The 16,791-nt window shown below is 32.2% G+C and overlaps 1 protein-coding gene across 1 annotated transcript; it reads left to right on the forward strand.

Moving 5' to 3' along the window:
- Window positions 1-1,409: 1,409 nt before the first annotated feature.
- Window positions 1,410-16,640, forward strand: LOC130897833 (glutamate receptor ionotropic, kainate 2-like). The gene is made up of 15 exons (XM_057806755.1): window positions 1,410-1,592; window positions 2,535-2,678; window positions 3,198-3,561; window positions 3,623-3,764; window positions 5,124-5,267; window positions 6,427-6,573; window positions 6,634-6,845; window positions 7,526-7,742; window positions 8,223-8,307; window positions 8,365-8,503; window positions 10,213-10,350; window positions 11,648-11,928; window positions 13,723-13,872; window positions 15,188-15,462; window positions 16,509-16,640. The coding sequence occupies exons 1-15, from the start codon at window positions 1,427-1,429 to the stop codon at window positions 16,587-16,589; spliced, it is 2,685 nt and encodes an 894-aa protein (XP_057662738.1). The 5' UTR covers window positions 1,410-1,426; the 3' UTR covers window positions 16,590-16,640.
- The last annotated feature ends 151 nt before the right edge of the window (window positions 16,641-16,791 follow it).

Genomic DNA, 16,791 nt, shown 5'->3' on the forward strand with positions numbered 1-16,791 from the left:
GAAAAACTAAGGTTTCCATGTTTATACAAATATAAAACTTGTTATTATGAATTTAATCAACTTACAATGAAGTTTCCCGCCAATCCATTGAGGATTCGTGTCACAACTACTCGGACTTTGCCACTCAAGTTTTACCTTGGCCTAGAGAAGAAATGATAATCGCTGGGGGCTAAATCTGGCTATACGGGAAATAGGGCATAACAGTCTACCCAAATTTCTTCAAAATGTCTGTGTTTGACAAGCGACGTGGGGACGAACGTTGTCGTGAAAAAGCACTAGAGTTTGGTAAATATTTTACAATATCTGTTTGAGTTTATTGTCATCCTAGGTTGCAGGAAATAGGTGAGAAGTATCCCATTGCAATTTCAAAATACAGTCGCCATAATATTTCATACCAAATGCGTTTGTTTGTTTTTTTTTATGGCAGTAAACTAAAATGACTCAACTAACGAGATTGATGTTTTGTTTCGGGAGCTTATAACACATTCACGTTTCATTTCCAATGACCATCATTCACTCTTTGTGGCCTAATCCCTCACATTGTTGAAGAAACTTGCTAGCACAGTCTAAGCGCCACTTTTCTGTCTGTCAGTTAGCATCTGAGAGATCCAATAAGCAGTCCCATCGCGATAACCAAATGTTTCTGTTGCAGCTTCTTGAATTGTTCCATGTGAAGCTTCAGACATATGTTCAATAAATTCACGGAAAGTAACAACTGACCCTCCAATATTTGAGCAGCTCACTGTTGATCTTCTGGACAATCGCATCTTAAACTAAGCGACGTAACGAACTGCGGATGGCTTAAGAGCTTTTATCATATTTTTAAAAAATGGTTTGGTTTGTGACCTTACTATAAATCCTCCACAAATACAACAAAACTTCTCAGGAGAAATTTTGCGAAACTCTACGAACCGCAACGGAGAAGTTGATAATTTTCAAGTCCAACTTACTGAAACTAAAACTACTTTGTGCATTGTCCAGAATATTATGAATATCGTTCGAAATTCAAAGGTGCACTCTGTTGATTCAGAAATTTCCAAAACAAATATCAAGTTTCGAATCAAATTTCCAATTAACTAGTTGTAAAATAATATAATATTGGTATATACATTAATTTCATAGAATAATTAGAAAATATAAGCTTGCAAGTAAATACTATTAGTACGGTATTATATTTGAACAGCAAATATTCAGTTATTACAGTTAGTTAACTATTTACCTTGAGCATTATTGCAATTAACATAATTATGCTGTTTTGGATGTGGATTATATTATTGGGCTTTAAATAGCTGCAATATGAAAAAGTGTATGTACTATGACAAATATTTAGCCTAATTAATAATTAACTTCAATTTGTATTTACATTGTTAATTAGAACAATTATTATTATTACAAATTTTATTATTACGGTAGGATTATTTACCGAATGAATTTAGTAGTACTTTTAATACCATCGAGATCGTTTCGGCACTTGTGGATACATTATTTATGTAATTCCAAAGCAATGGTTGTGATGTCAAATATTATTGGAATATCGGGTTGTATCTTTGCTTTAATTTATCTGATACATTTTGCTGAGGGTCTTAGTGTGGGTAAGTTAAATTTCGATAAGATATAATGTAATAGAAGTAGATTAAATTGGAATGGATGTCATTGTTATATGAAAAATCGCGAGAGATGGTCAAATTGAGAAAATTGCGGTTTTCAAAACATATTAAAGTCATTCGAGACGTTATCGTTTCGAATTGAATAAGTATAACCAATGTAATATGGTGTCTCAATTCGAGTTCTAACCGAGTATCAATTCTTTTTAATTTTTTTTTATTTTGCATTGAAGTTTTGAAATTCAAAAGGGTGTAACCATCATCCTTTTTTATATTTTTTTATTAGTTATTGCACATAATCTTGATAACAGCAAAGCTTGAACATATTTACCAGTCCTCTGCGCTATTTTTTTGTTCAAAAGCAAAGCCTTTCCGCATATTGAACTTTATAAGTATCCTAGGCGTCAATCTGTCAAGTTCCTCGACATCTGCATATTTTAGTACCTCTAAAAGGTATATGAGGACCGAGATGGCCACTGTGTTGATACTTACCACTCGCTTTTCTGGCTAGACCCCGAAGAGTACCAGCCCCAGGCTCATTAGTGATATTTGACCTGTATTCATGGGGTTTGTAAGGTTTAACTGGCACACGCTGCTTCAGTTCAACGAGAATTTTCGTGTCACGACATTTTTTTTCCAAATAAAATTATCAAATTCATTAAATTCATCAATATACAGATTGACACGTGACATGAATTATTGCTAGATCAACCTATTCCTTTCGTAATTCTTCGGTTGCAACTATAAACTATTATATTCAGAAGGATTTAGAGTTCTTCTATGCGTCAAATAGTTTTAAAGGTACTTGACGATGATGGTTATCATCAAATTCTTATATTAAACATCTTGATTATTCAGGTTGATTTAGTGATAAAAAGCCCTGTATATAATCAAATTTGATTGACTAGAACTTGATAATATTTGTTTTAGGTGTACTTCTAGGTGATTATCCTTCGCAAGAACAACGATTTTTGAACAATACAATTTCTCGAAAATATTCCAAAGGAGAATTAGCATTTTCTGCAAATGTGCAGCATGTTTCAGTAATAGATAGCTACGGTGCAAGTCTAACATGTGAGTATACTAATTTTTTGAGTGTTTTTCCATGTGCTTCAATAGCTAAGAGAGTTTTTCGATACTCGACAAAGGTAAAATTTCACAACCTTACATTTGTATTACTTTAAATGCTTACTTTTTCATAATGTATAATCTCCTATTCCAAATTTGGGATCCAGAATTGAATATTTGCTCCTGATATTCTATAAATTGTATAAAAATTTCTTTCAAAGATTCCCCTTTCATTTCAGTATGTAACTTATTGTTTAAAACATCAATCTTTTGCAAGCAATTTTATTATAAATTTGTATATCAAGACAGACAATATTATGAAAAGAAAACTCTTCAAAATCAATTTCCAAGCTTTTGGAATTAACTTTTTTTTCAATTTCTAGAGATCAATTTTGGGCAGTTATCTTTCAGCTGCTTTTTTGAGTTATTAATAACCTGGAATATCTATATCTTTCTCTAAATTACCCATTTAGAATTTACTTTGGCAATTTGGAAATTTTTTCAAAATTTTCCTTTTTATTTCAGTATGTAACGTTTTACGTTCCGGATTAGGTGTCGCTGCAATTTTCGGTCCAAAATACACCCCAGCAACAACAATTCTTGAATCAATATGTCTCGAATATGCAATTCCATATATATCAACTTCGTTTCGGCCAATACCAGTGAAAGATTACGGGTTTTTCATGAACTTCTTTCCTGAAACGGATTACTTCGCTAAGGCATTAAGTCAAATAATTCAAAGTTTTGGATGGAGGAGTTTCGTAGTTGTGTATGAAACGGATGACGCTCTACTTAAACTCAAAGATATCATGAAATTTCAAAAGTATAGTGAGCATAATAAGAAGAATAAGATAAACTTCGAGAAACTTGGGCCTGGTCCAAACTACACGTGAGTGATATGCTGAAAGATTGGATTTTGTTCATATTTTCATAAAATGTCTGATTTCCAGATCTACATTTGAAAAAATTCAAACATTGGGTACTACAAATATCATCCTTGATTGCCAAGTTGATTTGATACTGAATATACTGGAACAAGCTAAGGAAGCCAACATGCTCAATGTATATGATAGTTATTTTCTTACGAACTTGGTAAGCATCCATACTCACATTTACTTAATTCCAAGGGTATTAGCTGTGTCTGGAGTTAAGTTACGATGTGGTATCACTCCTAGAAAGTATTCTTTCTTCTTCATCTATTACTTTCTGTTTAATCCCAAAGTTTCTTCTTTTGCCGCTTTTCTTGGTCTTTGTTTTATCTATTTTTGTAATATGTCCCAACCGCTTTTGCTGTTTCAGTATCTGGAGGTTTATTTTCTAAATTTTTCTGTATGTATTAGTTATATTTCTGTCTCATCTCGTTATAACTTCTATCTTATCCAGATATTTGATCTTCGGTACATCTTTCTTTGGCTACTCCTGCTCTTTACACCATTCCAGTCTTGATTCTTCCATCTCCCTTTATTTCTGATCCGACATACTTCAAACTATTCACCAGTCCTGTTTGTTTTAGATATATTCCATGTACTTTTTTGTCATTATTTTCATCATTGTCATTTTCTCGGCCAAGTAACAGTTCATATAACTATATTGTTGTATAGATCCAAACTCCTAAGCTAGATCAGCTAGACTCAAGTTCAAATCAATTATGAACGAGCAAACATTAAACATCATTTAGATCAAAATAAAACAACACTTAGTAAAACTGTAGGGCATATGCTGTTGCATAAGATAGCAAGGCTAAAGTTTTGGTCCACCCATTGGTTGAGACAAGAAGACTTACTTGCTTGTATGCTGTATGCAGTTGAAGATTCTGGCTTAGATGCGAATTTCAATAAAAGCGTACAAATAATGGTGAATACTAGGGGTTGAATATTATCAATATCATTTAGAGAAGATTTTTTTCTTTGTAATTGATAGTAAGGAAATATTTTCGGAAATTAATGGAAGCAAGACAAAATATACAATCAGTTGTGACCACTATACCCGATTTTAATAAGATTTGAAGGTATCAAGGTAACTGACAGAAACGATCATCCACTGATAGACTGGGATACTTGAACGATGACTTATGCTATAGAGCAAAAATTTATTCTTGGAAAACAATCCGAGGAGAGTGAATAACCCAATGAAGAAAATAACATCATAATCATCAAAAACCTGCCAAATTGTAGAAGGACGGGGATGTGGTGAAGTATTAGAGTCAGCCAAAACCCAGTAATTCCTCTTGCTGAATTCATTAATCAATCGACGAACGTGGTCTTCAGTGTTACAAATAATAGTTAACTTGATGATTAAATCTTCTCTTTACATATTTATTTTTCTCGATAAAACATCTTAATTGTGGGTCTTTTCTAACATAATTTGAGGTCAAGATTTTTGTGTAGTATTTAGAAACAAGATATGAAAATAGATGATTACAAATACTGGTTTTATTATTTTTATTTTTAGGATGCTCATACGTTGGATTATACGGATTTGAACAGCACTGCAAATATAACAACTATAAGATTATTTAACGATAACGATGAATATTTTAAACAATCTGTGAGAAAAACGGGATTGGCAGAATTGATCCATTATAGGAAATTGAAGGTATGATAAGAAGTTTTCAGTAGATTATTGAATAGAATAGTTGAAAGCTGAATAGGCAGAATGTTCACAGTAATATATAGGACATAGTCTTGATCCTACCAGAACTTTATCAAATTTGAATACTATGTGTTATCTCCAAGGATTAAGTTGAATGAAATTTTAACTAATTAAATTAAAAAAAACTAAAATGATATAAAACTAAGATTAATCTCTTTCAAAGTACTGTCCTTAACTGGCAATGCACTTATCTCAACATTGAATTCATGGCTGAAATCATTCCTAGAAGGCTTCCATCTGCTCAATAGTAGTGTCCTTGTCCGTGTCCCTTGTGATAAATAGTCTCAACGTTTCCATTTCATCACATTTTTCATTTCCTAAAAGAGCAGTGATACTGAATCTGGTAAGTAAAGTGGACGAGGACAGAGATGATCCATTTTAGAAGACTAAAATTTTTGTTATGACCATGAAACTAGCTGTTAATTCATTTTCAGGTCTCATCGATAATTTTTTAGTTGAGAATATCCTTTTTTTATTAGTATTATTGTTAAGATGATATTCTGTGTTGTGTCTTTTATTAATTGGAAGTATTGATTGTTCATTAAGAATTATGGAGCAGAACTTATTTTTTTTGAGAGTGAATAACTAAGAACATAAAACTTATGCATTAAGGCTGTCAGTCCATTGCTGACATGAATAATATGTCCTGACCAACGTATCCAGGTACTTCTGGGACTTTCCTCCTAGATCAAATGTTGTAGGAAATTCTGCTTAAGTATTAAATAATTCACAGTCAAATGAAAAAATGAATTTTTTTATTTTATAATCAAAATTTTCATGGTTTTTTTCTACCTCTACATTTTTTTCATCTAAACACAACTTAGTAAGAAAATGTTTGTAACTTTTTAACATGTTACCGTACTTTTTCATCCCGAAATCTTACTTAACAGGACGATATAGAGTGTAGATACTTTTAGTGTGAAATTATTTTTTTGTAGAACGTATCAATTTAGTTGTTATCCTTGATTTTAGTTTGATTGTTCGAACGTTATTTCTAAATTTACTACAGTTATGAATGAGCTTTTTTGAAATCCCTTTTTTCTACACATAAACATTTCTTTATAATTTCTTCCTACGATTGTTTATACTGTGTACTTTTCAGACTGAAACAGCTTTGTTCTACGATGCTTTATGGTATCTCCACGACACAATAAAATTGATGGGTGTATCAATATTCACAACCCCAATTAGTTGTAATGGTACTCAAAAGTTTAGAAGAGGTATGGAATTATCTTTATCTATGAAAAATGTGAGTTAATATAAAGGCTGTGTCGTTGGTTAACCTTTATTATATCTTATAATTCTTTAGAGACTTCCCACTTCCGGACTCACTGGACCCATCCAATTCGATGACAAAGGCAATCGAATAGACTTCAATATTTATGTGATTGATGTGTTACATGATAAATGTATAGCAACGTGGTATGAAACTAATCAAAGTTTAACAGTTCATTCACTAACCGAGGAAACTGTGGCTGTCGTTACAAATTTGCAGAATACTAAAATTACCGTAGCCTCCAGGTAAATCAATATATGAATAATTGAAACTAGCATAACATACACAAATGTACCTCTACAAGGTATACAGACAGTATTAAATCTTTCTCTTGTACGAGGATTGCTACTTAAGTTTTTAGATATGGCAACACTGTGAATATTAAATTTGCATGTGTTTTTCACGTTATCTGTTTTAGGGTTTGAATTATCTCAAATCTTTTCGATAGACTTCTCTATTGTTTTTTCGGTGTGTATAATTAGACGTTTTCCAACTTAATTGGCATACATATCATTATCGTTATTGATCATAAATAAACGCCCTTAAATAAGAAATTCTGACGAATATTTGTGTCTTGTTGAATGTTGATACTCATCTACAAATATGCCTCTACAAGATGTTCAGAAAGCAAGTATGTAGAATTTGGGAATAAGTTTTGAAACTTTGAGTTAATTTTTTTTTTCTTTCTCATCAAGTTATTTGGAATATTCTTGTAGCAATTCTTCATTCAATTTTAATTGATACTCATAAACATGCGTATCCATGGAACTCTCCATATTTTAAACCACTTTTTGTTACTTGTAAGCTATCAGAATTATCTGTTTACTTCAATTTCGTTTCTACATTTTTTTTTTTTGTTTCCTTAATCTTCAAGACGGAATTATGATGAAAATTGATTCATAATTTCTTCTTATAATTCATTTAGGCTTGGTAAGCCTTTTTTAATGTTGAGGGAACCAGAAGATGGATCAGAACTAATTGGAAACGCCAGATATGAAGGATTTTCATTGGACCTCATAGCTGGTATTGCAAAAATAGTAGGATTCGAATTTGAGATTAGCTTAGTTGAAGACGGTATGTATGGAAGTTATAACGAAGAAGAAGAGAAATGGACTGGACTTATAGGAGACATATTATCGAAGGTATGTTTCAAATGTAGTGATTATTATATAATTTCAAAATTAGTTATTGATCACAAGCTAAATTTCGTCATTCTCTCCTATTTCAAATAGATTTGAAATAAAAATATGTCCAACTGCATTCAAGGTATTTGGATGTGAAGTTCTGAGTCGAATTTTCACAGCATCTATGTTTTCTTTTTATGATTTACTTGCATCTCAATCATGATTGCGTTTATTTTGTATAAATAATCATCAATTTATCATTGAGCCACTTTTGGTTTGAAGAAACCAGGGTGTCATTTTCGATTTGTGTGAAATACCGATCTTCAATTTATTTTTCACTAATGTATACCTTGAATTAACAAGATTATCACAGTTTCATATGACTAAATTTCGTATAATTTGGAGTGAGTTTTCTATAAGTGTTCGATACACTAGTAACAAAAATTTCAATCATCTTCCACCGTTGAGGCATTTTTTCATAACGTCCTTTTGTTGTAGAAAGCCCACTTAGCAATTGCTGATTTAACAATAACCCAGGAGCGGGAGGAGGTTGTAGACTTCAGCTTTCCCTTCATGACGTTGGGTAAATAAGTGATTTTCCCAATTTCAACCGCTGAACTAACATTTTTATTGGTTATAGGAATAAGTGTATTATATAGAACCCCAAATTATGGAGAAACGGAAACATTTGCTGTACTTAATCCATTTTCTCATTCTGTATGGATGTCGATTGTATACGCATACATTTGCATATCATTAGTTCTATATATTATTCTCAGGTATGAAGTATCTTTGTAATATAATTTTTCAAAATATTCAAGAATTATGTTAGGAAAAATATTCATTCAGTTACACAACCCCACAGTACAAGCACCATATAAAAGGTGGGAATTTCTCCGAACAAATTCCATTAACCACCAATCCAATGGTTTGGATCATAGTATTAATAATAACTGAAATAAATGGAAGTTTCCTATTGAAAGATATGGTATACCATTTTGAAATGTTGAAATTAAGAGCAGTTTGATTACCCAATCAACAAATTGTTTATACACCAGATTAAATAATGTTACAGTCACCAATATGCAATTACATATCTCTCAAATCGACAGCATTTGAATGTGATCCAAAAACGATGCCATTTATAAATATTTAGAATAATAACGGCTCGAGAAGGAAACCCTGGGGCACACCAGAAGTTGCTTCAATTTCTACCATAATTATTAACTTTCTATCCGGTATGATATTAACAAATTGGTAGATAAATTAGTTGAACCAATGTTGAATAGCACAGTGAGAAAAATGCATTGGTCGAAGCGATCATAAGCTGTGGAAAAATCTAGATGTTTACAACCTGATTAGTGTGATAGTGTGATGAAATTCAAAACTGTAGATCAACCAAGAAAAAACCATATTAATAAAGGGCTCTTTTTATCGGAATGTACCAACGCGATTTTGCACAAATAGTCGTTTGTGAACTCTATGTTATTTCTCTTTCTGTAACCCCTGAAGAGAAGGCATACTTAAAAAGTTAATACAACCCCAAAAAGTTGTCTTTTCCAGAAGAACTGAGGCTCATCACCAGATATTTTAGACATCGACAGAAGTTTATTACTGAACCAAGCAGTTGGATTATGATGTTCCTTTTACTAAAACTAAAATTTGCAAAAAATATATCAATCTACGATCTAAAGGAATGACCGACAAAAAGATTTTTTGTCAAGTCAACTATAAAAAAGGAAAATGCACAAAGAATCAAGAAACTAACACATGGCTTTCGTAGAGAAGGATATCAGCAGTAATTGTGGCCAATGTTACTGGTGATCTTCTGGCTGTGAAACGACATGGTGGATGGCAATCCAGCGTAAATGCTGAAGGTTATCTGTACGATGAGAATCTCTAAACATATTGTAGAAGCTCTCATTTATCTTCCCCAAACCAACCGCCGCCATTTGGTGAAACTATACTTTCAGCACTAGAAAAGAATTTTCAGTCTGATTCACATGAAATTCAAAATTTTGTGTCAACTGAGGTATTATAATTAATACTAACTGCGTTGTTCTGTGGTTTTCGGAAAAATATCGTGAACGAAATTCGATTTCACACTAGTTTGCTCAATCAATTCTGCTCAATAATGCAAACTCGTGTGAAATATTCCATTTTTTGTTATACAATATATACAATATATAACTTGTAGATTAAAGATCTTCTAATGACTCTTGTTCTACAAATAACTCTTCAATTTGCCGTGGTCATTTAATTCTACCCTTACAATATTTACTGACGTGATCCCTCAATTTTTCCATCATACAATTATTATACTAATAACTTGAACAACTAACATATATTTCCGGATTTTCTATCAATCTTGCAGCTATGATAAATTATCATTGGTTTAATTTGCAGATGTTACTACTCGTGAATAATCCGGGAGAAATAATTTTTTTCATATTGAATCAAGTTATAATAAATTTTGATTTCTATTTAGATTGTCTCCTGATGATTGGGAAGTTAAATACCCATGCGATGAAACGAATGACACCATGAAGAATTATTGGAATTTGAAAACCTGTCTAACCGTCGCCTTCAAAGGATTGACAGCTCAAAGCAATGATGTCTTACCGAAGTGAGTGGAAAATTACATTTGTCTACTCCTTATATTGTGAACAACATATTTTTGACACTGTTTTGAAGAACGTAAGTTACAATTATTAGAAAGGTATTGATTGCCCTTGACGACTAGTTGTAAATCAACTAACGACCCTTTAGTGGTAATAATTTGTTCCTTATCGAACGTTCATCCTATCAACCTATCAAGAATTACCTTCAATTATTATTACATCAAAACTTGGCTCTTGCACCGATGAAATACCACAAATTTTATTGAACTAAGAAGTCCGCCCTTTTCTTTTGCATTTAAAACAGGTCTTTTCCCTGCAGATTTGAAATTCGCTTGAGTATGACCCATACCAAAAAAGGAGACGCTCCCCGACAACTACCGTCGTATTGCTTCAGTCCCAGCCATTGGTGAGGACATAGAGAAAGTAGAAGATTCTACATTCAGAAATTTGTTCATAAAACAACCACTGGTTAAAATTATTGTCTCAATTTCGATCGAGAATGATTATTATCTCTAATAGGTTGTTTGTAATAAACTTAGCTAAATGGGAGCAGGTAAACATGTCATTTGTATATAAATTAATAAGTGAAGGGCCTAAAGGGAACCTCTAATGTACTCCTGAAACAGTTGCAATAACATTAGGGTCGAGAGCTTCTAAATTAACTCTATTTCAAACATATGAGTCAATCTATTTGTATTCCGACTACATAAAGTTTTGAGATAACAATAAAATATTAAGCTTGTACCAAAACACCATTATGTTTTCGAAGGTCTTACTCTACAGTCAATACAGCATGCAGTAAAGTCATTAAGTGACGTGAACTTTTTGTAAAAGCATCTCAGAAATCTGTACATATCCACTAAAAGTATATATTGTTACTCAAAACTCTACATCCCGTATATTTCATCCGATTAGAGATAGTCACTAACTGAATTTTCTTCCAAAGTCGAGAAAAACTCATTGTCTGCTGATATTATCATTTCCCATGAGTATAAAAAGTCACTAAATGAATATAACTGCTTTAAATTAACAGCAGAGATTGAGAAAATTCACAATTCACTGTAAATTACGACTAAAATTTTAAACCACTGCGAGGAGAGTAAGCTCTATCACGGCGGTCAATAAATTGACTGCGGTTTTGTTTCATAGTTTCAAGTCTTGAAATAACCCTATAAGAAAAAATCTAAGATAACTACGACAAAAATTCTAGGAGTAACAGCTATATATCGCGGACCAAGTTATTGTAGACGTAGTAAAATTTGGTATTAAATATATAATTCATAATTTACTTTCCATGCTCAGAGGTGGATCCGCACGATTAGCCATCAGCGTATGGTGGATGTTTTGCTTATTTATATCATGCAGCTACGTCGCTAATCTGGCGCTAATGATAAATCAAGCTAATTTGGAAGAAACTATACAATCCGTTGAAGATCTAGCTACGCAGACGAAGATTAAATATGGTTGTGTTGAGAACGGGGCAACAGCAAACTTTTTGGAATCTGCAAACTCCACAATATATCAAAAAATGTGGACAACACTTGAACAGTCACCGAGTCTTTTTGCAGCCAATAACCAAGAAGGTATGAAAAAATTATATTTAACAAGAAGTTTCGTACAAAATGAATCACGAAATTCATTTTTTTCTTTCTAAGCAGTTCGCTTCTATCACTGGGATAATTAACGACAATATTATAAAATTGACATAGTTTTGTTAGTTAATTTCATTTAAATATTCTGAGTATCACAGTTTTTGCCTTGTATTAGTGTGATTGCTATACTTTTGAACTATTTAGTGTTTTACAGCGATTTTACTGTACGATCCATGCAGTAGACTGAAGTTTTTTGCTCATGGATGATACTTTGTGCTTTATAACTAGCACTAGGTATGAAGAACCAAAAAAAGATGGTATGCGAAGGGATAAGAAGATTTAATGAAGAGGGAAGAGGCCAAGATAAGAAATGAATGAGAGCATAGAAAGAATGTTTGTAGCTATATTTTGATGTTTTGAACCGTGTATGTATGCAAGGATAAGTACTGAAGAAAGATTCTACGCGAACAAAGATTGCTTTTAGTTTTGCTCTATCTTGAAACTCAAAGCATATCCCAAAGATAGTAAAGTATTTATGAACTGTCTAGAATTGCAAAAAGTTGGCTATTTATAGAACTGCGACAGCTTGGTGACGAACAAGATTTCAATTTAACTGAAAAAGCGGAAAAAATGCTGATATTTACTATTCTGAAAATAAATGTTTCCAATTTTTTACACGTTATTTTTGTGTTCTATATGAACCTACTAAGTCTGGATTCTTCACTAACCTGTATGTTGCTCATAATATGGTTTCTACAATACCTTGTATCCAAGCCACATGAGGACCAATTTTTTCTAAGCTCACAATAGATAAAAATCACAAAGTTGTGTCTGATGTACTCTTTATTAACTTTGAAAAAAGTTTAATTCATGATTTAGATAAAAATATAATAGATGATGTAGCTTCAGCAGGTGAGTTGCTTACAGAAAATATGTTACTTTAGGTCTGGGGACCATGTCAGTTAAGCCCTCAGATCCCTTCCAGTATAGCAACCTTGTGAACGCAAGATTTTTGGAAAAAATGCTAGTATTATTTTTTAAGTTACTAAAATCCGTTTGTTATTATCTTTATTACTATTACCCAAATGATTTTAATATAATTCAATAATCCTTTAGTGAAAAAAAAACACTACAGTTTATTTGAAAAACCATTGTAATTATTGGCAGTTCTATGGCATGTGCTTTGTACTATTGTGGTATCCAAAAAAACTGTCACTTATCTTTTAATTTTAATAAAAAATGAAGTCAGGAAACTTTCATAATCATAATATATATACGTATAAAAACTTCTTCTTCCTTATAAGTGCCAAAATAGGGTAAAAACGCATTTTCAACCAGTCCAACTAAGGAAGACAGAATGGCAACGATTTCTCTATCCTCCGAAGTTCCAGCTCTGTTCTGCCCATTCCCAATCATGCGCAGTATAGATAAAGTGTATCGAACGAGAAGGAAAATGAATATTGTCGGTACCGTAACGTAGGGACGTTTTTTACCATAACAATTGTCCATATAGAAGTATTACATATATGATATGTTATTTCCAGTTAAGTTTGAAATTTAAACACCCCTATTTATTTTAGTCTGATTATTGTTAACATAACCAATCATAAAATAGTTTTATTCATGTTATCCTGAGATTCTGTTGATTCGAAAAAAAGGAGGTATGATAATGCTTATAGAAAAGAATATCTGGTAAACCTCGTTATCATCCAAATTATTAGAACCACTATGTATTGTTAGTCATTTTATACTGTTTATATCGTAATTTCTCATCCCTCTTCATAGGTACACAAAGAGTATTAGAATCTCAGAACGGTTTATATGCCTTTTTGATGGAATCCACTCAAATCGAGTATGAAATACACAGAAATTGCGAGCTTAAGCAAGTTGGAGGATACTTGGATTCAAGATCATTTGGAATTGCTATGCCGACCGGTGAGTTGATTAAAAAATACATATTTACATGTTATTGTACAACAAATAAATGCAAAAATTATTTCGTTTCCTCATAAACTTTGATTCAAATAAAATTAATTGGAAGTCATAACATTTTTCTTTAATTATATTTCGGTCGAGTAGATTTTATAATATAAAAGCTTTGAAAAACTATATATCACTCAAAAAAAAACAAACTTAAAGGATTTAAGAAGTCGATTGTAATCACTTGTTTAGTATACAGTTTGAGCAAATAACACAAGAGAGTTGAGGAAATTGTTTTATTCAAAAAATTGTTACAATTTGTAGACAAAAGCTTGTAAAAACTAAAAAAGAAATAAAATAAATTTTAAATATATAGAATAAAACCACAATGAGTCGATTTGATTTCAATTGGCATCTGATTGTGCATTTTTTTGCATTGTAAAATATTGAGCCCTTAACTTAAGAACTACGAAAACAAATTGAAAGATGAATAAGGAAGAAAATGTCAGAATTTTTAATCTTTCAAAGTAGTCTCTGAAGTGAGCACTGCTATTTAGTTCGACTAAATATCTAACAGCTCTAACAGTAGTTTGAAGATTAGTTCAGACGTACCGTAGAAGGGAAGGGCATATCGGAGATGTGACTCAATAAAGGCATAATAGACTGTTCAAGAGATGTATAGGTTCATTTCTTTGGAAACTGATGTCAGCGTAAAACAGGAGGAACTCAATTTTTTAAATAAGGTGGCAATCAAAAAATTGTCCACAACAAGCCTTAAGAATTTTACAGATTCAACGATGTCAATGATGTAGACATTATTTAGAAGGGAGAGTATCAGAAAACAAGCATCATTTGTTACTTAAAAACCCACATTGACGGATAGTGAGTATATTATATTAGAACAGAAATGATAAGAGCCTCTTTTTGATCAATCTTTCTATGATCTTAGATAACGTAGAAAGGACCGCAATTGGTCGATAATTCGATTCTTGACTTTTATCTTCTCCTTTATGCAGAGTTATAATTATAGCCTAATCTTAAGGCAATTGGGAATGAAACATTAGTTAAAGTGGTAAGGTGATTTAATGTGCAATCGGGCAAAGTCGAAAACATTTTTAATGTAACTCTATCAGTTCCAGATTAGTATTTATTTTTGATGTCATAAGGTCGTAAAGAAAGTAACAATTGCTTGATATACTCGTAACTAAAAACTTGAAGTGAATTTATTATAACAGGTCTAAATTTACAGACACAGAATGTTTGGTTAATATATTTGGAAAAGTATTTGTTCTAGTTATTCTTGAACAGTAAAACATCATTTTATTTCCAGATGCTCCTTATAGAGGAGCTATAAATAGAGCTATTTTGAAACTTCAAGAGGAGGGTACGATAGCTGATATAAAACGCAAATGGTGGATAGAAAGGAATCAGAATGAAGATGAATCTGAATCTTGCGAAGAACAAACACCGGTGTCAACTGAGGAACTATCCATACAACATGTAAGAGGCTTGTTTATCATTCTTGGAGTAGGACTGGGTGTTGCTTTCACAGTAGCTCTCCTAGAATTTCTATGGAATGTGAAGAAAATAGCCAAGAGAGGGAAAGTAAGTGCTAAATTCAGTTGAATCTATTGATTAAAAATAAAAATTCGTTTTTGGAAATTTCGATATTTTTTAATAGTATCAAAAATTTAAGATGCTTACGTGGATAACTTAACTTTTTTAACAATATATTTTGATGCCGTTGTTTTCTTGGAATTAATCAATCACGTCCACTATGAAAGTGGAATTATGTATTCTATAATCCATCATTTTTTCGATGAACATTTCCTCATCAAATTTTTTCAATTCCATTCGTAAAGCTTGTAAGTGTTTTGGTTCCAGAATGCATAGTGCATAAGGAGTTTCTGATAAATCTTTCAGATTCAAAAGATTTCAACAATCAGTACCAGACTGAACACACTGTTTACACTAACACTACGCCAACACTCACAATTACACTGTCTGACGCGAGTTTCGATAATCAAGTTATTGTCCTCAGAGACTGAAGGTAAACAATTCACCTACTGTCTGATGCACGTTTCGATAACCAATTAATCGTCCTCAGAGACTGAAGGTGAACAGTTTACATTCAGTCTCTGATTACGATAAATTGGTTATCGAAACGTGCGTCAGACTGTGTAATTGAATTTGTTGGTGTAGTGGTAGTGTAAACAGTGTGCTCAGTATGAATATCACCGGAAACGGTTCCGGAAATTCCAACTTAGATTAATGCCAGGATATTATGACGGATACACGGCCGCACGCCAGTCATGATTCGATGTAGTGGTTCCATCTACTGGGTAACAAATGAACTTTACTTAGACAGGCTTTGGCAACATCGATTTAGGGATTCTTATTGAATATTGCACCCTGTAGGGTATTTTTCGAATAAATATTTGACTTTCGCTGATTTAACTATGAACTAGAAGACAAGATTCATTTACTTCTAGATTCGTCAATCAATATTTCTCAACGTAGTAGAAGCTAGAAGAGATTTTTAACCCATTACTACTAATCAACTTCTAAAAATATCAAATCAAATTCTCGTTATCGCTATATCTTTTATCGGTAGATGAAAGAGTTTTTACTGGATAATTAATATGTTTTAGGTTGATTACTGCGATGCTTTGAGTGATGAATTGAAGTTCGCCAGCTATATATGGACTAACAGAAGAAAAATATCCAATTAATTATATGATTCGAAATAACTAGAAATGTTTTAATAAATCTGTTTAATAGTTTCTTCTTTTATTTCAAAATTCTGTGTTACAATCTAGTCCCACAGTTTTGAAGTTTTTTTTTTAATTAGAACTCCGAATAGATTGTTTGGGGAGTCGTTTTGGCCTCTATACCTAAAAAATATATTATACAGAATTGAGCCCCTCATTGTTC

This window comes from Diorhabda carinulata, chromosome 9 (genome assembly GCF_026250575.1).
Source record: "Diorhabda carinulata isolate Delta chromosome 9, icDioCari1.1, whole genome shotgun sequence".
Classification (NCBI taxonomy): Eukaryota; Metazoa; Arthropoda; class Insecta; order Coleoptera; family Chrysomelidae; genus Diorhabda; species Diorhabda carinulata.